We start from the raw sequence: 27323 nt of genomic DNA on the forward strand, positions 1-27323 counted from the left end.
TTTTCATCCCTGATATTCTAGCAAATCCGTAGTGAATTTTATCTGTGGTGCCAGGATTGTCTTAATTATAAGAAAGGCTCAAACTTCTGAAAGCAAACACATAATTGGCACCCTGCAGTGCTTCCTCATTACTGTGTTTGCTGTGCTGGCCTGCAGTATCAGAGACTTTGTAGTCACCCTTTATGAGGAGAATTTGAGCGTGTCCCTTCAGGGTGTTGGCTCGAACAACCTCGGTCAGAGTTAAAAAGATTTGTCAGTAACAGATAGACGCTTTGTATTATGACCCTGCCTCCCTTACCCGGTCACCCACCCTAATTATTCCATTTTAATCTGTCACGGTGGTCTTTGTTAAAGCTTGTGTGTCCTATTTTGGCCGGTAAACAAACCTTTTATTTGACTTTGATCTGGAGGCATGCGTCAGCCATTTGAATGCCATTCATCCAGCCTGTTTGGGTCTGGGTGTGTTAAATGACCTGGTGCCCCCTCTTCCCCCTTTTCTTCCTTCCCTTCTCGACTTGGAAGATCTGTAAAACCGCAACCAACACTGGACATGGAGGACTATGATGTTCGCTCGGCCGCCAGCATCCTGGCCTCAGTGAAAGAGCAGGAGGCGCGTTTCGAGCAGCTGACCCGCGCCCTTGAGGAGGAGCGTCGCAACGTCAACCTGCAGCTAGAGCGTGCCAATCTGCCTCCCAACCCCCCCACCAGCCAACCGCTACCATGGCAGCAAGTGGTGATGCAGGTAAATGATGCCAGCTCACTGAACGAAACCTACCATGTATTTCCTTCCCTGCATCTCTCTCAAGAGTGACATTCGCCTCTCCTGCTCCCTCCTTCCATCTGAGCGGGCTCATCCCATCACCATGTTTGCTCACGGTCATTGCTTTTCATCATTCGTGGGACCCCGTAATCTCTCTGTTCAATTTCTCTGTAATTTGGACCCTTGTATCCATTGTATGCATCCACTGTCCTGGATGTTGTTTAATAATCTGCTCTGTGGTGACTCATCTTTAAAAGCGAGCTAATGAGATTCAACCTCTCATTCTGTCTTCCTTCGCCTCCTCTTTCTATGCCACTGCCATCCAATCCCATCTCCTTTCGCCCACTGGTCTTTGATATTGTCTGGTGGTGGTGCTGATTGGATGTGGCCTTTTGCCCAGCCCTGGCCAGCGTCTGGGGGACATTAGAGTCCTGGCCAGGGCTTCTATCAATACTGGCTGACTCTGCATGAGCAGGAAATGCAAGATGTAGAAATGAGACAGCTGCAATCTCCTAAAAATGACAGCAGTCACAACAAGCGCATTGATTTGCATGCTTCAAACTGGCGGAAAATGTTGCATTTAAAGCTTTCTTTGTTAATAACTCCCTGGTCAGGTGACATGATTATCCTGCTTATTTTCAGTCTTTGAGGATCTGACTAACATACACATTTCAATTGTGCTGACTTTCTGAGAGCACCCCCTCATATTTGGACTCTTGGGCATAATCACTTCTTTGAAGAAACCCTTTCAGACTGTACACATGTTTTACTAACTAGAGTTTGAAAGCACGGTTTGGTGATGCAGCACCTGTGGTGCTCGTATACATCACCCTTAATCACAGTGAAGGAGGTGGTCTCATGTATTATTGATGTAGCAAGACGTGCACAGATAGAACTGCTTTGTCTACATTTGCCTGTGGTTGTATTTGCCCTCAGTCAAATTTTGTTAACAGTCAGTGTTAGTGTTCATATTTTTAACGGGCTTGCTGCAAATTTGGACTCATGAAAGGATAATAAAGAGGATGCGGGTAAAGTAAATTAAATTTGTCAGCCCCTCGCCCACCAAAAAGATAATATATTGCTCTGTGTGTGTGAGAAAGAAGGAGGGAGAGAGACCCTCCCCTCCCCAGAGATTAGCCTAATTTGGAGGACAGTGAATTGGCTATCACTCACAGACATCTCCCTACCCCAACTGTTTTTGAACTAGGGGGTTAATTTGGCACAACTGGGTACTACTCATGCACCCATTTCCCTGTTTACATCACTTTGAAATGTCGTTCAGTCACCAGGAATCGTACTGCTGGCTTTATCATAAATGCTTAAATGCCAGACCAATTTGCATGTGGGCGTTGGAGGGTGGAAGGGGACGTTGATCAGTGTCTGCTCTAGGGCAAAAAGCACCAGAGTCCTTGGCAGCAACCTTTGCTCAGCCTTTCTGTGCCAGGTGTTACCGTGCCGCGAGATCCTCTCCATTCAAATAACAATGTGGCATGAGGGATGAGGAATTCATCAGGTTGATCTCTTTATCTCTGCCTCCTCCTCGTTCAGCTCCCAAACACACACACATTCACATACAACCCTCAAGCTGCGTGATGGATTACGATGGAGCATGGATCACTGACTGAAGGTTCAGATTCACAACCCTGGGGCCAGACTCAATGAATAATTATTTCAAGTTGAGGTCACAAAAAAAACCAAAAAACAGACCAGCTCTGATGAAAATCAAATGCAAGTAGACACCTAATGAGCGCAGTAAGCCACTGATGCAGGTAGCACCCCCGCTACAGGGAGCTCACCTCGGTACAGGCTGGGTCTCAACATCAGTGGGCAGTGCACGCTCGTTTATGCCTTTATCACTATTGCCAGCTTTTTAACAGGCTGCTCAGTAGGTAGCAAATAAATAGAAGCGATGGTTTATTTAAACATAGCCGCAGAGCACTGATGCTTTTAATGGTCTCAAGTTTCTTTTGTAAAGCCCTGAAAACAAATTGATTCAAATTAATCATATAAACATGGTTTTACAGGGTCATTTGGAAATATAACAGGGATTTCCACCTTAAATTTGAAGTCAGGACTGTATCATTTTTATGTTGTTTACCCTTTTTTAATATGTTGAATTTGGTGGTAAAGCTTTCGGCTGTATAAATAAACATTTGATCAGCCAATCTACAGTTTTGGTCCAGACTGAGATATCTCAGTGACTCTTGGCTGAATTGCTTTGGAATTTGGTCCATGTTTTCATCGTCTCCCGGAACATGAAGTTTACAGATTTTTTTTCCCCCTTTAAAGCCTTTTCATCTAACACACCATTAGATCGACTTTTTGGTATTTGTAAAATAGCTCAAAAACTATTAGATCAGTTGCCATGAAATTATGAACAAACATTCATGGCACACACAGGAAAAATCCTTGGAAAGGTACAATAAACTTTGATCATTTTTTATTTTTTAGTAGTATACTGAATGTATGAAAACATTACACAAACCCCGGAACTATTTTTTGTAAGAATAAAAAGGAAAAATAAATATACTGCATATAATGGAGCTCTGTCGAAGTGTTTGTCTGCTTACAGATAAAAATGTCTACATCAGACTGCAGGTGTTGAAGTTCTGCACCACCACACCAGGATGAGTCAAGTTTGAAAGGTGTGAAATACTTGTTTGATGGTCAGTTTTCATTTACAAATAGCCAGGATAGCTGGACAATTCTGCCTTAACCTGATGGGGGCTTGAGTTAATGAGTATCATGGCCATGGCCATGATACTCATTAACTCAAGCCAGTAATAAGATTGGTAAATATCCCCAATTTGGGATGGTACCATGGTATTTTACTGAGGGAACCATAAGCAGGATGAAAGGATTTCCCAGCATAATGACAGCATAATGTGTGGATTAACCTTCCAGCTGACTTCCAGCTCTTCTCTACAAAAGCCATTGTTTCTCTTATATTGTCTAGTCTCTCATCTTTCTCATCTAAGACTTTCTGGAGCAGTTGTTCAATTTTCCAGTCTTCCCTAGTCTTGATTTAGCTTTGCCACTGTAGTGTTTGTTTAGTATAACAACTTTCAGTGTGATTCCCATGTGCCAGGGCCTCTGCGTATGATTTGGCAAGTCTGTTTAAACTTTTTGGCTCGCGGTGTGCCTCCCAAATCGCTCCAGACATGCCTATAGCCACACCTTCACCTTCTCAGATTTGATTAAAGACTCTTGCACTGCTCCTGCAAGACCTGTAGGAGCTGCAGAGGAGTGTAACAGTTGGAAAGAAGTACTGGGCCACCTACATGCTACATCTGCAGGAGCTACTTGATGATGGAAACCCATTCCTTGAAGATCTCTGTGCACAGTTTTTGCGCTGATGTTAACGCCAGAGGAGCTCTTCGTGGCAGCTGAGCTGCTGTGGTTCCTAAATGCTTCCACTTTGCGATAATACCATTTACAGTTGATTGTGGAATATCTGTGAAGGAAGAAATTTCATAAACTGACTAGTTGCAGCAGTGGCATCCTATTACAGTACCACACCCGAATTCATTCAGCTTTTAAGAAAGACCCATTCTTTCATGAATGCTTGTAAAGGCAGACGGCATTGGCTAGGTGCTTGATTTTATATGCCTGTGGCGATGGGACTGAACACATCTGAATTCAAAGATTAAGAGGTGTGGCCCAGTGCTGCACATTTTCCTTTTCCTTGCTCTTCTGCCAGTCGGGACCCTGGCATAAGTGAAACCACAGTCAAATTTGAACTATGGTCTCTTCAAATTAAATGAAATTGAATTGCAGTAACCCAGAGCAGCATGAACATCTGAAACTTTATGCAGCCATTCCTCAGTCTATCAGTCTTTTTATTGCTGTTGCCTTTAGGTCAAATATTGTTCAATGTTTGCTCTTTGAGCACGCTGATTCAAAACTAATGGCATTAATTTCAGCTTCATGGATGGATGGATGGATGGATGGATGGAGTTTATTTGCTAATTAGCAAATGTTAGCAAATATACCAACATATTAAAGTAAAATAGTGAAAATGCTAAATATTACCACCCGCTGTCATTTAAGTCACCCCATGTAGTTGGAGTGCACACATCTGAACCGGAATATTCAGATTCAGCATGTTTCAAATATTTTCTTTTCTTTTGGACCTGCGTGATGTTAACACAAGTTACAAAAAAGGGAGATCACAACAATATGCTTTAATCTCTGCATTAAAAAAAAGGTTGTCATAAACAAAGCTGCCCTACTTTCTAATTGAATTCTAATCCTCATTCACTTCAATATAACACTTAATGAATTGCCGCCAAAGAAGAGAATTAGAGTGCTTATGCTACACTGTCCTGCGAGGAAAATCAGAACGGTGCTGTCGGACTCTCCATTAGCTTGTCCGATGAAATCATCGGCAGAGATTCAGTGACACGGACAGAGAAGCCTTAGAATCTGTATCCATCAATAGCTCCAACATGTGATTACTCACACTCTAAGATCACAACCTTTCTTTATTTGCTATCATATTTGCCGCTGGTAATTGATTTTGCCCTGAAGGAGCGTTATCACCAAAGCTCTTAAAGGTCAAGTGGTGCATCGTGACAGTCCTATGTGTTGAGAAAGGCAGACAGCACTCAGACAGCTACGTTGAGGGAGAAGGTGACCTCATTTTATATATACCAGACGGCTGATCTACACACGGCACTGCGCAGCATATGTGTAGATCATATTGAAAGGTGCCTATAGTCAACCTACTTCATTGAAAAGAAAACTTGGGGTAGTTTTTGCACCGTGGATACTATAAAGTGTTGGTGTTTGGTTTTCTGATACTACATTCAGTGGTCTTCTAGCATAGCAGAGGCATATCATCCCTTTGTGCAAATGATGTGGGAAGTTTTCAAAGGCTTGTGTGATTTAGAGAGAGGGAACAGTGCAGCCTTTGATCTGTGCTGCTGTCTGTGCTGAAGATGTACAGGCCCCGGCCCTGCAATGGTACCACAGTGCTCAACCAACAATCGCCCCAGCCTCCCTCCACCCACTTTCATCCCCAGAACACACAGCCCCCCAGCCCTGTCTAAGCACAATGGATACAAAGGGCTGAGGGTGCTATAGCGACAGAAGATCTATCCTTCCACTGGCAGGGCCCGGGAGCCCCTGTACCCTCGTAAATCACCTGCCTAACAATGAGCCTTAGTTTACCCCCTCCCCTCCTCTATCTTCCCCTGTCTTCTTCCCTTGCTGTGGCATCAAGAACCTTCTTGCCTCCCCGTAAACACCCTAATTACCTTGGTGTGAAAGTACCTCCTTTGTTTATTTTTGTATGCCACGCTGTTCCTGTATCCCTCCTACAACACTTTTGTCTCATTACAGAGCAGCCTGCAGAAAAGTCACATTAAAATTTTAATAATGTTGCTTCTTGTTTCCCGTGCTTCTATATGGAACACCTAATTATGTCTCAACCTCAGTTTAAAGGGTCTTTTGTCTGCTGGATATGACAGTCACAAAAAGTTTCTGTTCATATTTTCAAACAATCTTTAGAAAGAAACGCACATGAGACAAAACGAAAGGTACTACTGTTGTTCAGGTGGAAGGCTGGATTGTCAGTAATCTTAGTGTTGATGGTACAGTTTTTCTTTACAGCTTGTTAACATCTAAAGCAGTGTTTCTCAAAGGTTCTCGTTTCAAGATTTATTCATTTCCACAGGTTTTATCTATGATAGCAGCATGACTCTAGGGATGACAGCATAAGCTTTTCTGTTAGTTGCAGAGGTGCTTTGGTCCTGAACAAAATGACATTTGTTAGATGGATGCCATGAAATTTTTGTCACTGCGATGGCTGGCACTTAAAGTTTACATACTACTGTTGACTCTATAGACAGTGCAGTTTTTCTATGAACAACTCTCTGCAGAGTGTGTGTGTATTTTCTTGACAACTGCTTATCCAGTCTACTTCACATTTGTGGGGTGCACTCCTGAGGGCCAAACGACATCACCCCATTGGTGATAAAGGTGATAAAGGCCCTGCAGTTGTTATCAGTGAAAAGATGCCCTTCTCTACCTTAGTGGAAGAAGGATGAGGAAGCTGTTGTCTGTACAATTTATGTAGCCTTCTAACAACAATATGAAGACGTGCACATCTACTATTCACTGTTTTTGTAAACTAGCAAATGCAGCTTTGTAATGTCGTCAGAGATTAAATTTTAACTACGATCTTTTCCTAAGCCTGGTGCCTATCCCAGCTGTCATAGGTCACACCTATGGCGAATTTAGAATCACCAGTAAACCTAACAAGTAGCAAACGGTGAAAATAAATTGAAAGTCAAGTCCAGAAGATAAGCATGTTGACTGGGCTGCATACTTAGCGTGTCTTTATGTGTGCGCGTGTTGCAGCTTATTGATAACTGCACCTTTTTGTAAACCCAAATGGTTAATTCTCGCTTCAGTAACTGTCAGCTGTCCTGCAGTCTATTAAATCACTAAGGTGGTTCTATCAAAACAAGTAACCAGAGTAATATTTCTATTCTATTTTTTTTAATGGCTAGCTCAGTTAGCCAGGCTCATGTTGGAGTTTATTAGCAGTGGCAGAGGGCAAACTTTTTCAAGATTATATTAGATGTTAGCCTATAATGTAAATCTGGATATTGTCATAAATCTGTAATGCATTTAAGAGCTCTATTGTTAAATTATTGCAGCTAAATGTTGGCAACCTGAATCAGTTGTGTATTTTAATGGCACGCTCTGTTTCTTCTCCCACAAACGTCTGCCATCAGTCACTCATGCTGAGCACCTCAATCAACCCATTCTGCACAGGCTCATGCTGTGCAGAATTAAGTTTACAAATCTAATAAATGTATCATACACTTAAGTAGCAGAGACCTTGTCCCACTACACTGCTGAACCGAAAACTAAAATACAAAAGGCATGTACCATTATTGTTTTAGGTAATGTTTTATTCAACTCACCTCAGCATTAAGAGTCAAGTTTGTGGCAGTGACCCATGAATCACTGTGGTAACTGCTCAGAAGGGAAAGGGTAAGTCGTTTTTGTGTCATCTTGGTACAGGAGCTGACATGGAAGGACAGAAATTTTTATTCAAGGTTGGGGTTGTGCATATTCTTCTTGTTCAGGTGAACAGTAAGGGAGAGAGGTTCGGAGGGGAGCTTGTTGAAAAGCCTTTGTGTTGTGGGCTATTTATATTCCTCTGGGGCAGCTCAAACCTTCATCCTTCAAATCAGCTCCAACGCTGGTGGACTTAATGCCTGTCCTGTTGTACCTCCCTGCCATTTGATCACAATCCATTAAACCATTACGCTCACTAAAAGCACTAAGAGGAGCTTCTGAAATCCGCCTCCATTTCCTTTGCCACGCACCACATAGGTGTACAGACAGACTGAAGGGCACTGCCTCGGTGTGAAAGTTCTAGACAACATGGAAATCTACTCATGACGGACACAGTAGCCTAAACGACTGCTCAGCTTGGCTGTTAAATCCGAAGACTGAACTTGTGTTTAAAATAAAGCTCTTCTTTTGCACGAGACCCCAGTGCCGCCTGAGGAATGTGACCTAACCTTTTCCAGTGTCCAGCAAGATAACTAAACAAGGCTAAATGGAAAACAGTCCTCGAACTTTATAGAATAGCTGGAGGTGTTCAAAGTCTTGATTTAATTATCCCCATGAGTTTAACATACCGGTGTGACATTTTTTACTATGTGACTTACAAGCATGTAATCAGAGATCAAATGAGAAACAGAAGCAGCACTGAGCCTTGGTTTTTTTTTGGAGGTTTTACAGGAATAAATTCACGCTTTATTGCACAGAGTACTCCTTAAGGCCTTAAATGCCTTGATAGCTAAGATTTGGAATGAAATCTTTCTTTTCAATTTTGCTTCAGTGTTCTTTATTAAAGGATAATGCAGTGTGAATATTTAGGTGGCTTGCCAGATAAGGGAGTGAGTTTCATCCAGGCCTTTCACAGTATAAACTGCAAACTGTGTCCCCTCACTTTATTAGTGCTCAGCAAATCAATGCAATCATCTAAACTGGCCTTGGAAGTGAATATTAATCAATAAATAAAAATGCATATTTGTTTGGATGCCAGAGTTGCTTTTAAAGTTCTTAGGAAACAACCCAAACTCTGCATTTAGGAACACATCAAAGGCAGACTATGAAAAAATAAAGAACTGATGAATGAACTCAGGAGGGGAAGCCTTAATTCTCAGCAGGGTACTTTACCTGAAATTAGAGTAAAAGTTCAGCTCTTTTAATGGTAACACAAGCAAACCTCCTTGTGTTTGCTGCTTCCTGTAAAGCACCATGTTTTCACCTGTGTGCGTTGCAGCCAATGTGAGCACCCAAATTCTTTGAGTGTATGTGACTGTACCATCATAGCTCCATTCACGACTACCTGTTGACTCTTCGCTCTGCCTGACTGACTTGATGTGTTCTGGCATTGCCTCAGGCTGAGGCACACTACATATCTTGACAAACTGGGGAAAGACTGGACATCACACAGTCTGAAATTTACACACACACACACACATTAAAAAAATGGCATTTGTCTTAAACTGGAGCTGGGCTGTAGGGTCCTTGTTATTGCTGGGATGTTTGAAAAGGGGGGGTTGTGCAAAGAAAGAGGCTCTAGTATCTGAACTGCTTCACAGTGTCTAAAAGTGATTCTTGAACATAGAGGGTGATGGTAATGGCGCAGGAATGTGTAAAAATATCGGAACTTTGACACTCCTCCTTCTCCGGGGGCCTTATTCAAGCTGATCATTCCATACTGAGATAAACACATGCATCCATGGACTTTCATTACTTTTATCCATTAAGCTGATGTGCAAACATATACTGATGTTAATAAGTTATTAGATTTTAACTCCAGAAAGTATGCTGTGCAGTAGAGGCTCCATAGTGTCGAGGTTTACAAGCTTGCGTAACAAGCAAAAGATCCCCGGTTCAGTCCCTTTGGAGGTGTGTAAGGGAGGACATCTGCCAAATCAAACATGTGGAGCTGCCTGCTGTGGTAACCCCTGGTGAATAAGGAAGCATCTGAAAGTAGCTTCTTCTTCTAAAGTAAGCTGCTCATCTGTCTCAAGAGGAATTTCTCCAGCTTTTTTGGATAAAAGATGGACCTTAGGCCTTAGGGCAACTGAATATCTCAAATATAATCATATATAGCAGTAGACATTCTCTTCGAAAGACTCCATTACAGATACGAAAGATCTGTTCAGCTGAAACAAAGGTGACAGGAAACATATTTTGGGGTGTAAAAGTTAATGATTTGGTGCATGTCATCGTCAGACTGTTTCAGATTCTGTTGTTTGTACCTCTTTCAGTGTCCCAATTATGCATGACAAGATGGAAAACAAGGAAAGGCTTAATCCGGTTATAGCTGTTTTTATAAATCTTGCTGTGCAATTACAGCAGTACAACATAAAAACAGAAAATAGAACCTTTTGATCTGAAGTGATGTCATTTAAAAGAGCTTTATTTCCCCAAATGAAGGAAAATTGCCTTTTTGCAAGACAAAAGCCCCCAATAGATTGGACTCTAATCCTCTGCATCGCTGACTAGCCATTTTTCAAGGGGAAAATAAAACACGATAGTATTAGATAAGGGCTTTTTCTGCAAGCTGTGCCATTGTTAGGATAAACAGCAGTCAGCCTGCAGCGGAGCACATCATCTTGCCCTCGGATGGACATAATGTTTGCCATCAGGCCCCTACACTGTGCAGTGATTGTCCTAAAAAAGTGAGGCAGCAAAGTCAGATTTATATTTAAAATAACTTATTTATGCTTTTTTTTTTTGAAAGCCTGCTTTATGTATAGTGGCATATTTTGGTTGAACTTACTCACCTCTTTATTAAAGTTTTATGACAATGTACTGTTTCCTGTGAAATGTATTCTTGGCTGAGTGGGAAAGGAATTCAGAATTAAATGCCATTAAACCCTCCTTTGAAATAGAATATTCTGCAAACATTATTTTATGTAATGAAGCGCCACACATATTTTCAAACTGCTATAGCGGCTCTTACTCCTCAGTTTTTCCTCTCTGAGTTTTTCTACCATAATGAAAAGAGGTGAAAAAGCATAATTTTAACAGATGTAGCTTTATCTGAGTTATCTGGCTGTCAAAGCGTGCATTGTTGCCAAACATTAACCTTTCTACCATCTGTTAAACACCATGCGCCCTGACAGACTAAAGCTGACTTCTGGAGCTTTGATTACAACTCCTGGATTATTCATACACCTTGTACGTGTATTCTGCAAGGCCTTGGTGCGGGGTTAACTGGACTCAAGGGGACTATAGCATTTGTCTGACAGGAATCTTCCACACTGAACACATTTTAGGCTTGTATTATACTGTACTGCCCGGGGTTTTAGTGTACTGAATCATGTCCTCTCTGCCCTTCCTCTGTTGTTAATTGCTGGAAGAGAATTGCTGTTTGATAGCTGTCGAGGTAGAGTTGAAAATACTCGTTTGTCAGTGAAAGGATGGAGACTCAAATGTCTCAGCCACTCGTGGATTGTTTTGCAATTTTGCAGAGGCACTGATGATCCCAAAAGGATGAATCACTCTGACCATGGTGATCCCTTGACTTTCTTCTAGAGCCATCAGCAGGTTGGAGATTTCATGTAGCCAGACAGTTATCACTTTGTGATGTGCAGACACTCCCCGGACGATGAATCCTTCTGACTTTGCTTGTACCCTTTCTTTTTCCTCAGGGAGATTTTTGTGAAACATCTTAGAACATTCGTGCTCCCCTCAGGAATTATTGTAACTGCCTTGGTGGTTCTTTATGTTTTCATATAATGCTGTTATCAGGTCAGAATTTCAATTTGCAACCAACCAGTTTGAATGAATCACATTCCCATCAGCCTCTCCTGTACTGCGTTTAGTTCCAATAACCAAATGTTAACATGCTAAATGAAGATAGTGTGCAGGTGGCATGCTGATGTTAGTACAGCTCTGCCCAGGCCTTGCAGAACCACTTGGGTGGTTATGGATTTATAATCTTGATTAAACTGCACGGAAATCTGGCAGGCAATAAACACGGCATTAAAACAATAAATTGAGCACATGCAGAGCACGATTTATAGATAAAGTAAAGAGCATTGTTTCTTTTCTCATCTGCTCCCTTGAGCATTCCAAAGCACTTAATAGATTTTTAAACAGGGTTATGAAACTCACTCAGTGTCTAAATGGCTTAAATGGAATATGATATTGCAAATCGCATACAGGAAAGAAATGCACTGCAATTTTTTCTTTCTTTCTTATTTTTTTTCTAAAGGTAATGTTGCTTGGCAGAATTCTAAATAGTATTGTTGAAAGTAAATAGATCTAAATGCAGTGGTGCATGCTGGGCCAGGTCTTTCATTAAGAACAAATGGAGCAGTAACATTCTGGGACATGAACTGCCGAGCTGGTGGAATGCAAAACCTCAGCCATTTCACCTCCGTTTGGGATTTCTCCTTTCTCTGTTTGAATCTTTTAGTGCAGTCATCCTTTTTTCTCTCTCTCTGCTGTCTTTTCATACCTCTCTCAAAGTTGTCCTTAGTTAAGCTTCCATCTGGGTTATTAGATTAACATTCCTACTCGCTCTTGGTCACAGTCACAGATATTTGAATGTGAATTCTTTCACGTACGTCCCACCCCTCCCTTATATCAAGTGCAGTGAGAGGAACGCCACAAAGAGCTGGAGAAAAGGAGCTGTGTGTGTGTGTGTGTGTGTGTATGTGTGTGTGTGTGCAGGGTGTAAAAATTTGCAGAGTATGGGGTGCCTCCGCTTCAATAGGGGTAACTTTTGTTTTCTGTGTGAGCCCCTGTCTCTCTCCCCCTCCTCTTTCCCCCCCTCCTCTCTGTCTGTCTATGCCAACAAGGGGGAGGGGTCGACAGGCTGACAGACAGACGCAGCTGGAGTGCATAGATGGAGCTGGTCCCACCCCACTAAGATGCCAGAGATAGACCCAGTGAGAGAAAGAGAGGCAGGAAAGAGAGTGCCGCTACACTTCCAGCTCTTGCTGCCTGTCTGTGAACCCTCCTTTCTATTAACGCACCCAATTTTCTCAGCCCTGGAGGTTTTTATTCTCTAGCCGCCTAACTTTCTTTTTGTTGAGTGAGTATAGTGTGTGTACGTGCATAAGCACAAGAGTTCATTTCGCCCCAAGTCCTTTTCTTGGACTCCTGTTTTTGCTACTGAGGGAAGATCCTGCCTTTGTCCTCTGTCTCTCACCATTTCATAAGTAGCCCAAATCTAGCATCTCTGCAAAGGAGAAAGTAGGGGTTCTTTTTCAGCTATGTGAAACCAGCCTAACATAAGCAGAGTTACAGTGGATGTAAGTGAATTTTACTTTCAAAGTAAAAGCATTATGGTTTCCGCAAGAAATGCCTGTTGCGAACACATTTGTCAGTCTTCCCGCTGCCTTATGAACAAGCATATCAGCGATGTGGTCTCGTTGATCATGAATTCACAGGAATGCCCTTTGATCATTCTGCTTAAACTAGCAGTGCCATCTACATGCTACTGCAGTATTAGTACACGTTTAGTAAGATCAAGGTGCATTATGCTGATGTTCTGGAGTTATGTGTAGGATTATTCTGGTACTTTCAGTGTAAACACGTGTAAACGTGTCTCTTCAGGTACACACACTGTCATTCTGTAGACAGTGGCTACCACATCTACACTATAACTGCTATTATTAAAACATAACATTTTGAAGTCAAACATGAAATTAGAAACTGACCCTTTTATTACAGCTGACTTAATAATGTTTGCGTACACAGGATATACTACTACTCATGGACAACGAACATCGTGTGCGTGTGTGTGTGTATTTCAGGAATCTTATGTTTTAAACTGAAAAAGGGTCACAGATGATAGCGGACCTATACCTCTGCTTTCTGGTGCATTGTATAAATACTGTCTATACAGGCTGCGATAACACATCCGTAAAGCTGTGTTTTATGAGCGTGCGTAATGGTTTTATTTTGAAGGGCACGGCGCCACGCGTCCTGTGTTTCCCTCTGTAACTCCGTGTGGCTGAAGTCGCTGAGTAGAGGATGGCTGCCTGCATCTGAGCTGCTACCTCTGCGCTCACAGAGGGAAAACCCAGCGTAAATAAACAAGGAAAACGTGAGGAGACGAGAGGAGGAGAGGAGGGAAAGAAGAACTTTTTCCGACAGGAGGAAGTATCTGTCACACATTTCCCCGGGAGGTTTTTCTTTTTTCTTTCTTTCTTATTTTTTTTTTTTAATTTTGCGGGAACGAAACGGGATTTTGGACCATGCCTGCTGAAGTGAAACAGGTAGTGTTGCTGTGCCCGCCGGTCTCTCTTTTTCTGCCCTCTTATCGTATTTTCAGCCTCTCGGACTCTTCTTGTCTGTCTCCGGCTCCCAGTTAATTGTTTGGCTTCTGTTGCGTTACCGCTCTTTTATTATTATTATTATTATCGTGAAGCATCGCTCTTTATGGCTTTTAAGTGGGTTTCTTTTTTTTTTTTTTGTCACTCAAACATATGAGAGGAGAGCTTGACAGATTTATCGATGCCCTTCAGGAGGAAAACGCGTGCGTGTGACTGGTTTGCACATGCACTGTGTGTACACATGTGCATTCTGTGTGCATGTACAGTAATGTGTGTTTGTGTGTGGTATTTACATGCATGTGCACAGGCTGCTACAGGACATCAGATATAGGAGTATTTATTTACACCACTTAGTGACCATTTGGCTCCACAAACATGACCGTGAGATATGTTTAGTGGTGGCCCTGCGCAGCCGTGTGTGTGTGTGTGTGTGTGTGTGTGTGTGTGTTGGTATAGTTGTCGTGCACCAAAGCAGCACTGTGACTTATGAGTTCTCTGACACATTCATGGGCTCTGATGTGTCAGTAGCACCTATAGAATGACTGGTGACTCGGGGATAAGCAGTGAAGTATTGAAAGTTTGTCCCTGATCATCGCCTGCAAGGCTCTGAAAGAGCCCAGGCCAAGATTTATAGCTCACAGTGCTGTATTACCAGGAGTGTGAGAGACATGGCATTAAACCCCTTTGTCTTTCACTTGCACAGATACCGCAGGAATGTGCTTTTGTTAGCTCTTGCCAGTGTGTTACTGTGTCTGTGTGGGTGTGTGCGTACCAGGGCATGATGTGCATACATTATTGGAAGTGTTCCCTGTGTTTGAAGCGCATCCACAGACAGCCTACACCATCACAACACTCCTTCCCCAGCCAAGCTTGGCATCGCTCAGATGCATTTAAAAAAAAAAAAACAAAAAAAAAAAAACAGAAGAGAGACATCCAAAAAGAAGCAAAGTGAAAGGAAAAAAAATCTAACTGAAGAAGGTCAATTTATCATCAGTACTTCTTTCCTCCACTGGGTTGAGAAGGGTGGAGTTACTGAACCTGTGTCTGGCAGACAGAGAAGTATGCTGTCAGCTTTCCATATTGCTCTGATAATAGTACATTAACAGTTGCCCTGTGGATGAGTGCCACCTGATAACTGGAGTAGCCTTCGCCAAATAGAGATGCTGATTTTCCCGTCCAGATACATCTTGAAATGGGTCAGAGAGGTGCCCCATTGGGTCCGTGACCCTTGTAAGGTCGAGATGTTTCACATACTTTAGGCCAGGCCGGCATCATGATGTGACCTTTTAAACTCAGATGGAAATTCCTCAGCCAGAGAGCACCTGCTTGGGCAGCAGTGTAGCTAACGTGTGTTCAAGTCACACTTACGCCATAAATGGATTCATGTCACGGCCCGTGTTGTGTTTTGGTTGTTGCCATTACTGCTTTTCTGTTGGGTTTTTTAACAACAGTGTGGAGCAGGAGGTAACAACCCCCCCCCCCCCCCCCCCCCCCCCCCCCAAGATGTGTGGTGGCTTTAAATCACTTGTTATGCTCAGATGATGTACTTGGGGAAATGAGGGAGATGCTACTCTGTCTTGACCTCATCTTAATGCTGCAGGAGAGCTTATGGCAAATGAGTTTTAGCCCACTTAAGATTACTGCACAGTCCACAATTGGTGGGGGAGCCTGCAGCCGACCACGACTGAGTTAAATATAACCTGACCCTTATTTTAGAACTACACCAGCTGGGTTGCGCTCAAATCCTCTGAATTTAGTTGCAGAGGCCATAGCATCCTCAGCTCATGACAAATAGAATAGACCTGGAGAAAAGAAACTCTTTTAGGCAACCCAGTAGTCAACTTGCCAAGGTCTATCAAACCCAACTTTGCTTTGCAAACTAGAAGGGCCTGTCTGAGTAAGAAAATAGTTAATCAGTTATGCAGCCAGACCAAAAGAGGTCTCATCTTCAGGCAGTGGGTTACTGCCAGATTCCTGACAGCTAGTGGGGTTTTCAGCAGTTCAGCTTTCTCCTCCATATTTGATGCTGTTTGATTTCTTATAGAAATCTAAAAGCTGTCAAACTTATTTTTTGTGGGTGTTTTTTTTCTTTTTTCTTTTTAATGGCAGCTCACAAGTCTGGTGTGTCCTTTTTTAAAATTTATTTATTTATTATTATTCCATTCTTCAGGCTCCCCCTTTACAACTACTAAAGATGTTGGGCAGATCAATATTTGAAGACATGTAGAGCATGAGGAATGCCATTGTTCCAGAAGAGGAGGCCATACAGAAAAATAAATAAATAACGCCAGTGACCGGAAACATAGGAGCGCTTAATAGCTGCTGAGAATCCGTCAATGCAAAGGGGGCTGGGCGTAGGAGGAGAGATGGGGGGGTGTCATCATATGGCGATGCGTGGCTGGTGACTGGTGATACCAGATGGCCTTCCCATCAAACAGCCTGTCCATAATGGCCATACCCTGTATATTTCCCATACCGTTCCCATGGCTGCTCTTATTGCATGACCTATGACAGAACATGGCTTGACATGTCACAGTATCCACCCACCACTCACACCACCACCTACTGCGGGTCTGTTTTTGGTTTTAAGCAGCCTGAACTTAATTTACAAGGGGAAAGCTGACACCATATATGTACCTCTACATGATAACTGCCCATTGCTATCATGTGGCTCCTTCAATCAAGTATCTGGATCAGTCTATGGGTTCGATCTGTTCAGTTCTTTGTTATTCTATGTTTGTTATTCTATGTTAAACATTAAATACAATTTGTGATTTATGGGCAAACATGTTGTGGTCAGGTGGGTAGACAATGATAGAAAATCCTTACTGGCTTCTTGTTGTGTTGTTTCCTTTGCTGAAAATGATTCAGCTCAGGATGTTTTCTACAGTTGGTCTTTCTTAAATGTAGAAAGCATCAGGAAAGAGTTCGCTTCAGACATGTTCACACGTATTGAAAACTTGCTGGCAGTGAATCCATCATAATCACATTAACTTTGTCTTAGGGAGCTGGTCTGATCGTGTCAGACGTTTGTGTTCTCATGTGCACCTCTGCTGGGGTCCAAGAAAAGTTCAGGGCTTTAGTTTTTTTGTTTGTTACTATGACCAACAGCTCACCCCATGCACCACCACCCTGATAACATAGCCAAACAAACTTACTTTAAATTTGACACACTTACTGGACACAATTTTTTCATGTTCTGCGACCGATAATAATTTGTGTTGACTAAATGGTTGCCCAGAGCTTGATATGGGATTTTCAACAATTTATCACAGTTAATTGCTGTATTATCAAACAAAAGATTGCATGCAATTGCCGACTTGACCCCATTCAGTCACAGACCGACTCTGTCTTATGGCAACAATGATGGCAGGTTTTAGTGACAGTGTTGGTATGCTTGTCAATCAAATTTTGCCCCCCCCCCTTCCCCCCCCCCAAAAAAATAATTTGGAGCTATCATTTCAAATTATTTGAAAAGGTATTAGTAATTGTGCATGATGCAGAGGGCATGATGACTGTACAACTGGCAGGTGTGAGACACAGATGCACATATGAAATCCACTGAATCACACAATAATGCATAAGGGAGACAAAAACCCTGCTGAACTGAAATCAGAGCACATAAATTTGGTAAATTAGATCAAGTAAATGTTAATAGTGTTTTAATTTTAATTTCCCTGGTTTCTTGGGGTGAACAGTAGGAGGTGCTGCTAGTATTGAAGTATTGATTTAATTATTAGATAACAGATTTGAGTATTTGCATCCTGTCTAAATCTGTGGCACAGAGTTGTTATTTGAGGTTTCCTTCACCTGAGATCTCCTGATGCAACACTATACCAGACATGTGGTCCGCCAAGTATGTTAAAGCAAACACAAAGAAGTATGAGCAAATGCTGTTGGACCCCAACAAGTGTTACACTCCACTATACATAGTATGTTGTTGTCCTGTATCAAATGAACATGTTTATGGTGTTTACTCTGTGGCTGTGTTCTGTGGAGGACTACGGGTCAACTCTTGGCACACCCTACTCGAGCCCCCCCATCTCTCCTTTGCCTCAGCTTCCCCTGTGTCTGTCATAAGTGATTTAGCAGGCTGATAGTGCGACTGATGCAGAGCCTGCGCTCGCTCACTCACTGTCTGACCACTGGCGAGAACCATAATGCTCTCTCAGCTTTCATCATCACGCTGATGGAATTAAAAACAGGTGAGTGGCAGTAAATTGGGAGGCTGGAGATGGATGCCTTCATACGGCTGCCTGTGGAAACAGCAATGGGGAGGAGAAGCGGTGCATTAATTAGATGGCAGCTTATTATCTTGTTAGAGGAGTTTTCTTTTAACCCATGCAAGCTCATCAGTGTGCCTGTGATCCAACTGTGTGCAGGTTGATTGCATACAGTATGCAAGTTCTACTTAGATGCATATCCTTGAAAACTTTACTTTGGTTACATTTTGTACAATTTTGTAGTTGCTTGTCAGTAACTGTTTGCCTGATAGTGGGTTTTTTGTGCTTGTCCAAATATGGTAAGTCTCCTGAATGTGAAGTGTAGACTTGGTATTAGCCTCCTCTACCTTCAACACACAAATATGTACACACACACACAGGCACAGCAATTGGATCCTCAGCTTATTTACTCTGTGTTTGTCTGGAGGCTACGTACAGGGCAGCCCCGTTTAGAAGGAAGTGGGCTGCATGGTTTCCCTGACTGAGTCCAATAAACACCTTCCTATCTGTGGTGCTGGAAGCCAGCAACAAGAGCGGTGTTTTCGATCGGATAGATAAGAAAGCCACTTGCCCTGGAGAGAGCAGAAGAGGCTCTGTCACACTGTGATAGCGGCTGTCCAGAAAGCTTGGGAAGAAGAACGCATCATAATTAAAGTTGTGCCGGAGTCTACGTCAAGGTTGTAATTGTTAAAGTGACAATATTTACATGATCGTTTCATGTCCTTGAGGTGATGCGATTATATAATACAGTGTGGTTGTTACACAGTCTGATGCCCCGTTTTAAAAGATTTAAACATCGCTTTCCACTTTGTTTGTTTTTTTCACTGTAGTGGACTGAAAGTCACAGAAAAAAAATAGGGCTCTTCTCCTTAATGAGGCAATCTATGCAAATTATCTGGTGTGTGTGTGTGTGTGTGTGTGTGTGTGTGTGTGCATGCGTGCGTGTGTGGATGCGTGCATGCGTGTGTGTGCATGTGTCACCACTGTAATTGCCTTTCCAGTAGGGACTGTGGTTTAAGTTGCAAATGTGACAGGTCTTTGGGCAGCAGCATGGGCGATTAAGGAGCCCGTTGATTGATGACACCATTGGTGCAAATACCCATTTCTCAGCACCTCAGTACCATAGAAAAAAACAGGCTGATTTTGACTCTAACTGGCAAATAGAGTGTACTGTAACTCTTTCACTATAATGCTGACTGATTTCCTGCGAGGGGAAGAAAACTATATTTCAGTACAGTTTAAGACTCACCATAAGTGGTTTTACTGGTATTAGATGTTCATCAGAATAGAATATAAGTATCTAAAGACTGTTTAGTGGGGCTTCCTTCTTCCCTTTTCCCACCCTTCCATTACTCCATGCTGGGAACACTGCTGTCTCTCAGTAGCAGAACCTTTAATCAGGTCTGGTTCTATGGCCTTTAAAAGGGCTGTGGTTTCTTTTGACAGTTATGTATAGTTCATATATGCTTGCCGTCCCTCATCCTGCAGCTGGGGACCTCTTAGAGGGGCCTGGAGGGCGGGGGGGTCAAAGTCTTCATAAAGCTTCTCTAAACTAGAAACACAGGAACAAATGCCTGCCTACTTTTGCATTTCTCCCTTTTAACCCCCTCCAGTACCATTCACATTGGATGTGCAGTACATGCAGCACAGCCACAGGGTATAAAGGAGCAGGAGGTGGCTCACACTCCTCTTGCATGTTTTGTCTGGACTTTCTTTTGAGGGATTAGCCCATTTCCTCCCTCTGGGCCAGGCCATTGGAAGCAGTCAGGATGGCAGGGAAAGCATTGATCTGCCATCATCATACCATCTGTCTCATGCTGCCTTCTGGGATTAATGATTCCCTCTGACAGCTCTTTAGTAGAGCTCCATCACTGCCTGCTGACCATTCAGATTGCACTGTCATGTGGCAGTGTGAGGAACTTGCATGCTGCATCTTTGGGTTTATAGTGAAACATTATATTCTATAGGTTTTTTTTTCTTAAAGGCAGTTTATTCTTTTATTGAAGCTACCAGCCACATAAATGTATAATGTACTTGAATGGTTGTTGCCAGATTGGCTGGTCTGAAACAGTAACTAGCTTAGTGAGGCGAACAGCTGTGGTCAGTAATATGGTTGCTCATATAGCATGTGACATATAGTCCACTTTGCAGTATATATTTGCGATGCACCAACTGTTAAATTCTGTGCCAATACCAAAGTTTAAAATAATATTTCAGCTGATTAGTGCCACTGGACTATAAGTCGCATTTTTTTGGGGGGGGGGCAATTTAAGGCAATTTAAAATAATAATGGATTAAAAAACAGGCCGAACACGGTTATGCCTACATTATGCTAATGTAACACATTCAGCTACATGATGCACAATGAACTGAGTATGTGTCTGGTATGTTAACGTAACATTAACAGTTATTCAGATAACCATAGCATAAAGAACATGTTAACAAGTTCACCAAACCATCAATCCATTGAATTCTTCATCCTCTGTGTCACTTCTAAACAACTCCGCACATTCCGTAGGTAAACGAAGCGCCGCTTCCTCTTCTGTGTCATTTTCGTCAGACTCGTCCTCAGTTGCAGTTCCAATTATTCTGCCCTTTCTGAATCCTGACAGGATGGTTTTGGTTGTCCATGCTTTGTTGATCCATCCAATGACTTCCAGGAAAGTTGGGTGGCGCATTCTCCCGGTTGCCGTGAAGCTGTGCTCTCCATCCATCATCCACTGCGCCCACAGGTTACGCAAGACTGCCTTAAAACTCCGGTTCATGGAGATATCAAGTGGCTGGAGTATTTTGGTTAATGTGTTAATAATTTCACATATAAGTCATTCCGGAGTATAAGTCGCACCCCCGGCCAAACTATGAAAAAAAAGTGCGACTTATAGTCCGGAAAATACGGTAGTTGTTTTTGTTTGTTCTTCCTTTTGTGCTAGAGAAACAAATACATCTTTATTTTAAAGAACAGATCAGTTTTTCATTCAGTCTTTCAGCTCTTCATCACTATCTTTGAACATTTAGCCAGCACAAACTGATGCCACACAATATTAACATCATCTCATTTGCAGGTATACTTTTTCAAGATGAATATTGGACGTTGACAATTTTTAGCTGAGCTATTGGTGCACCCCTAGAATATATTAATTTGAGCCCAACTGATGTTGGATTTTGGGGACTGGAGTTGATGTGAAATTTACATACTGTTAGTGTAGAGTAGGGGAAACTTTCTAGCATAAACTGGTTATCAGTCTACTGTTGAGGCACTTCTTGAGTCCTCAGTGCCATCAGCTCAGCAGCGATTCATACTCTGCTATATGTGGACATACAGTATATAAGTGTTGTAAACAATCAGTCTGACAACATTTTTGTCAGTCTGTGTACAGTACCAGTCAAAGGTGAGTGTGTCCAGACCTTTGACTGGTACTGTATGTCCATTGTACTCAAAGTTTTTCTTTGTGTCAAGAGCACGGACTGTTTCTGCATTCATAATTGCAGTACAGAAATACTAACACTAAACTTTTGTAGTAATCACAGTATTTGAGGATGATATTTTATTTGAATGACGATTCTGAGGTTTATATGTGATTATTTTAGCAGGTGGCTCATTTCGAGTGATTTAACATGAAGAAAAAAGAAAAGCAAACCCTGTTTAGATGTAACTGTAGTAGATCCATGTCTTACTTAGAGCTCAGTCACAAAGCCTGTTGGGTATTTGAAGTGCGAGCTGGCCGCTGCCGACCTGCTGGCAGTTGAAGTGCGCTGATGAGGTCCAGCACTTCATTAGAATGCTGCCCCGAACCTCACAACGCACAATAGTTGCTGTAACTGCTTGTGGCTTCGGTCCAGGGAGGAAAATAAAATAGAATAACTGAGGAGGATAGAGGGAAAGTCCAAACCGCTGTAAGCTGACTGGCCTTGGGGCTGCATCGGGCTCTGCTACAAGCTGCCTCCAGTGTAACAGCCTCAGCACTGCCACAAAGAAACATTTTGCTAACCAGTGGCAAAAGTTCAGCCAAACCAGGAGGAGAGCTTCCTAAAATGGGAAAAATAAACTAGTCATGGGCTTTTTCAGAGTTGTGGATTCTCAATGCAGACAGTGGCTTGTACAAAGTTCATGGCCCTCTGCAACAGAGGCATCCAGACGCTGAGCTGTCTGTCATATGCCACTGCATATGATGGCACGGCATTGTTACACATCTCCTCATCATCTCTTGATATATGCTCAGCCCCTTTCCCAGAGGAGCCACTAGTGAACAATGGAGTGATGCGCCTCCTCGCACATTCCACGAGGCTCTATTGAGCTGTCTAATGAACCTCTACTGCATGCGTGGCCTGTGCTGGCTGCTGGGGCTCCGCAAAAATACCATCTTGCCCCGTCACACTCCCTCGTATTTAATTTGTTTGGTATGTGTAATAGGCTGTGAAGTGGAGCATGGTGCAATGTTGATCTGTGCCAACCAGGTCTGCGGATATGGAGGGACAGGTGCCAGCCATCCAGGGAAGGTGCTGTACTTAACACTCTGCACTGGGTTGGAGAGTGTACAGTCCTGGCCCTGTGGTGCAGGCTTTTAGAGCTGCCAGTGTCCTGTTGATCCAGCCAAGCAAGCTTTTAGTTTAGTAATAGGACATCATGTCTGTGTGTTCTTTTTATTTTTTTTTTTTGAAGAGGGGGAAGCTGAAAGTTGAAGAGAAAGGGCTGTCAGTTGCAAGCCAGTAGAGCCACAGTAGACATGAAATACAGTGCATTTACTTTCTGAGTTTATACTCAGGGACATTTAACAGGAACACAAGCTGAGAAAGATCAAGGGCTTTTCTCAGTAGCAGTTCCATTTGTTTACAGCCAGTATACTCGATCACAATTCATTATGTGATGAAACAGTGATGTAGTATTATACATGTAGCAGCTTAAATTGCATTTTTGCTATATTTAGAGAGTGTCAGTGTCTGAGAGGGAGGATAGTCATGGTCTGATAGCAAGGGTACATTAATTACTAAGCCATTAAAACACCTTTTTCCATCAGTGTTTGTGCCTTTCATGTATCAAAAAACCCAGTAATAGCTCTAACCTCTGGGCAGATGCAGCTGTGGTTTTATCTGTGCTTGCAGACGTTCTAGAGGAGAAAAAATACAACTATGGAGACTGAGACTATAAGTACATTGCCTCTAAACTCTAGTGTTTTTACAGCACTTTCCCAAAATGGACCTTTGGCTGCCTTCACCATCACACTCACAGGGGTATTTATTTCCCTATGGCTTTTTCTAAGTTGCCCTTGGTTTCCTCGTTACTTTCTTGTACCCTTGGAGATTTAAAGTGAGTTTCAGTTTAACATCCTGGTAGGTCAGCAGCTGGACTTAGGCCTTCTTTTTTTAAAATTTTTACCTCATAGGATTTAGGACGTGTCAAAAAGAGCGCACTAAACCCTGCGAAGTTCTCGAAGTTAAGCAAACAAAGCCTGTTGACACAGACCTCCTCGAGTTCCCGAATTCTTTCCATCATATTCAAGTACAGTTAAGAAAGGCTTAATCCAATAAAACCCACTTTTCGTCTGCTTTCTGTTGTTCATTCCCTCTTAAATCTGACTGTGTGTCTGCAGCGTGAGGGGTGGACTCTGTTGTTCAGGCCACCAGAGACCACGGGGAGTATTTTCAGTGTCAAGGAGCAGCTACATTCCAGACTTGAAATCTCACATGGGAGCACTCATTCCTCAGTCTGCTTCAAGCCATAAGCGACCTCCCCTGTTTTCCATGTGACACTTGTCCTCAGCTCTTCAAGTATAATGTCCCTGAAACACTGGTGCTAATTAAGGCTGCTGGTGTCTGTAACTGGCCCGCAGAACACAAATCAATGCCCTCCTTGGGCAGTGCATATTCGTCATTTACCAGTGAGCCACAAGTCACAGGAGACCAGACTAAGCATGGCCTTTCTTCAATCCTTCATGTTCTCATGCCACTCATGTTGTGACTTTAACATGGCCCTGTTAAAATCATACTACTAATGGCGATGAAAGCGAAGGGTGCTGAGTGCTTTACTACCTTCCATAATTACCTGCAGAAATGATCTCAGATCCTCAGTTCTTTTTATGGATGGAAACATTTTAAGGGGGAAATGAGTACTCTAGTTCTGTGGTCTTCAATCATAGGACTCCAAACGTTAAAGTACTTCCTGTATCGCTGTATTATTTGACATTATTTGGCAGTGGAAATTCTATACAGGGAGAAGCAGCTGTGGTATGGTAGTGGGAACGTGACGATCTGGGCAGCAACTGTGATAAAGTTCCTGGATACTACTGATACTACCAAGATGTGTACCGAGATGCATGTCAGTGTATATGCTCCAGGTTGTGTGCACCAGACAAGCTGCATGCAGCCCATTTTAGTAGATGGAGTAGTCAGATGGGAAAATCAATTACTCATTCATTACATTTAAAATCTGCCAATTCAGTGTACAGCATGATATTATTTTAAAGTTCTATAAAATTATTTTTGGTCAGCTTGTTGATTGTATACAGGGAAAAAACAAGTCCCTGTGTTCACTAAATCAACACGTTGTCCAACACGTTGTCCAGTCCATTTGCATCACTTGTAACATGACCCATAACAATTTGGCCAATATCAGATGGCTTTTGCCTTTCTTTTGTGTTACTGAAACCTAACCGTCATACAGGATTTTGTGGATGTCAGCCCTAATTCATTAGTACTTTATTTTTTATTTTTTTGGAGTGCTGCAGTTTTCCAAATGATGAATATGCAAATATGTTCATGTTCTGCTATATTAGCGATGACAAATTGCCTCAGTTCTTCAAATAGTCCTGAATTATTCCAACAGATCTCTCTGAAATATGGTCATCGCAGCAGGGGCTGAGAGTTGGATACTTAATCTGTGGGACTGCCTTCAAAGGGAAGGTTCCTGTAACCTCTGCCATGTTGTGGTGTGGAAAACAGTGGGCGCATGCACAGAGGCCGATTTCAAAATTGCAGGCCTCCATCCATGCTTTGCAATCTGAAGCTTGCAGGCAACAAAACTGGCATGATTTCTCCAGTCCTCTAACTACAGAGCCCAGATGCCACAAGCTACTGCGCTGTCCTCTGGACTCCGTGGCAAACAAGCCTCCTGTCTTTTCTCTCCAACTTACCTAATTAACTGTCCCTGTCGGCTGTGGCTGTGCATTTTGAGACTTCCTCACCACTTTGATTAATCTTTGTTCCTGAGTGTTCGGAATCCCCAGCCATGGCTATTTGGTGCCAGTTTGCACCACCTGATCTCTCAGAGGTTTGCTTTAAGTCCAACTTCAGCATAGTATGCTTATCTGCCCTGTTTTGGGGGGGTTGCAGAAATGTGCAGAGTTTAGAGCAGGTTCTGCAGAGGAAGATTTTCTCTTCCTTTTCACTGCAGATAACCTCTCAGGGGATAGGCTGACATCTAAAACGTTTAAAACAAGGTTTCTGTGGTATGTTTACAATGCAGAGGCACTGCGTCGCTGTTTGTGCAAATTGAGCATGCTGAGCTAATGTTACAGGGCCTGCTATGTGTGAATTCCTGTGTATTGTGTATATTTGGCAGTGTTGTGAACTTTGCGAGCAGCACTGCAGTATTGTGCAATGAGGTTGTGAAGTGGGTCACCCTCTCCACAGTGCTGAAGATCCTGTTTCCTCTCTAAGGAGTATGCATGAAAGTTATATCCAGGAGACATCTACCGCAGGCAGACTTAATCATCATTGTGAGGTGACACAATTCTGTCCCATGTGGTCACGGAGAAGCTAAAAAATGATATAAAATGCCTGCAACACTGAATTAATACTCCCTTGGCTAATTACTCAGGGACTCGTCTGTCTTTGCCACGTCTGTTAAAACTTGGATGTACTTACATTAGTGAACTGCAGATGGTTGAATTTCTTCAACTTGATCTTTCCTTTTTTGGACTTAAAATGTTGCTTTTGGATTATTTGTGTTTTATAGTGAAGGCATTGTAATCATGCTGCAGATTTACTGTAGTTGATCTGTGGTTATTTTTTGTTTTTTGTTTTTTTTTTAAAGAAATATTTTTCTTTCTAGAAGTTACTTCTTTTGGCTTGGAATTTCAGCTTGGCTGCTATGAATGATGAGCTTTTGGCTGCTCGTGGATCTCTCAGTCATCCCTGGCAGGCAGAGCTGCCTTAATTGTTGCATGCCTCTGGAACGTGCCTCACTAATGGGGCTGTTGGAGTTCCAATCAGTCAGCGCTGTGTTGTTTCTCTCTAATATCCCAACTTTCTCCACCCGGGCAGCCTTGATGACGCAACAGGCTGCTATAATGTTGGTGACACCACTCAGAAGGCTGTGGCCTGGAGGAATGACATCTCTTTCATGCCACTTTCAGCCTGTCTGATGCCAAGCTGACATCCAGTAGAGATGACATTTTATGTTGATATCTGCTGGGGCTTTTTTTCTTGCGTGCCACTAAAACAACAGGTTTGATGAAATATGATAGCCATGCTCTGAGACAGTTACAGAGATTCATTTCACAGAATCTGTCTAGATGTTACTCCAGAAAAGCCTCAATAGAGAAAGGGAGTGGGGTGTTGTGGGTGCAGATTACAGATGCTTCTGTACTCCGGGAATCTGGCTCAGTGAACACTTGATCCGAGCTGCTAATCCTCTTCGACGTCGCTAAACACTCACACAGGTAAAAGGTCCTACAGATTGCAGTCATGGTGGGGCTTTTCCTGTAAAACTTAAGAGATTTGCATAATAGGAGCTTATTGCTCATTCTCCTGGACTTATTGCGGATTGCAACAGGAATGCCACCATCTTTTCATTGAAGGTGTCCAAAGGCTGACTCATTGTGTGCTGTCCCACAAATCTAAAGATGTGATTTGGGAAACTGGAACAGTAGTGGCCTAATACCACAAATGAGTCATGATCCATGTGATCTCGCCACTTTACCCACTTCACTGTCCAGGCCTGAGCCTCGGAGCAGCCCATGAGGGGTTGTTTAACGATTCAGATCAAGTATTGCTTTTGCTCCATGCTGC

At 42.6% G+C, this 27323-nt stretch overlaps 1 protein-coding gene across 1 annotated transcript in view; it reads left to right on the forward strand.

The window, feature by feature from the left end:
- Positions 1–535: 535 nt before the first annotated feature.
- The window catches only part of arvcfb (ARVCF delta catenin family member b), a 138735-nt gene continuing 111947 nt past the window's right edge, over positions 536–27323 (forward strand). Inside the window, exon 1 of the mRNA XM_030737112.1 lies at positions 536–742. Within this exon, the coding sequence (XP_030592972.1) occupies positions 551–742 (192 nt within the window). The 5' untranslated portion in view covers positions 536–550. The remainder of the gene's footprint in view (positions 743–27323) is intronic.

Source organism: Archocentrus centrarchus, chromosome 9 (genome assembly GCF_007364275.1).
Source record: "Archocentrus centrarchus isolate MPI-CPG fArcCen1 chromosome 9, fArcCen1, whole genome shotgun sequence".
Classification (NCBI taxonomy): domain Eukaryota; kingdom Metazoa; phylum Chordata; class Actinopteri; order Cichliformes; family Cichlidae; genus Archocentrus; species Archocentrus centrarchus.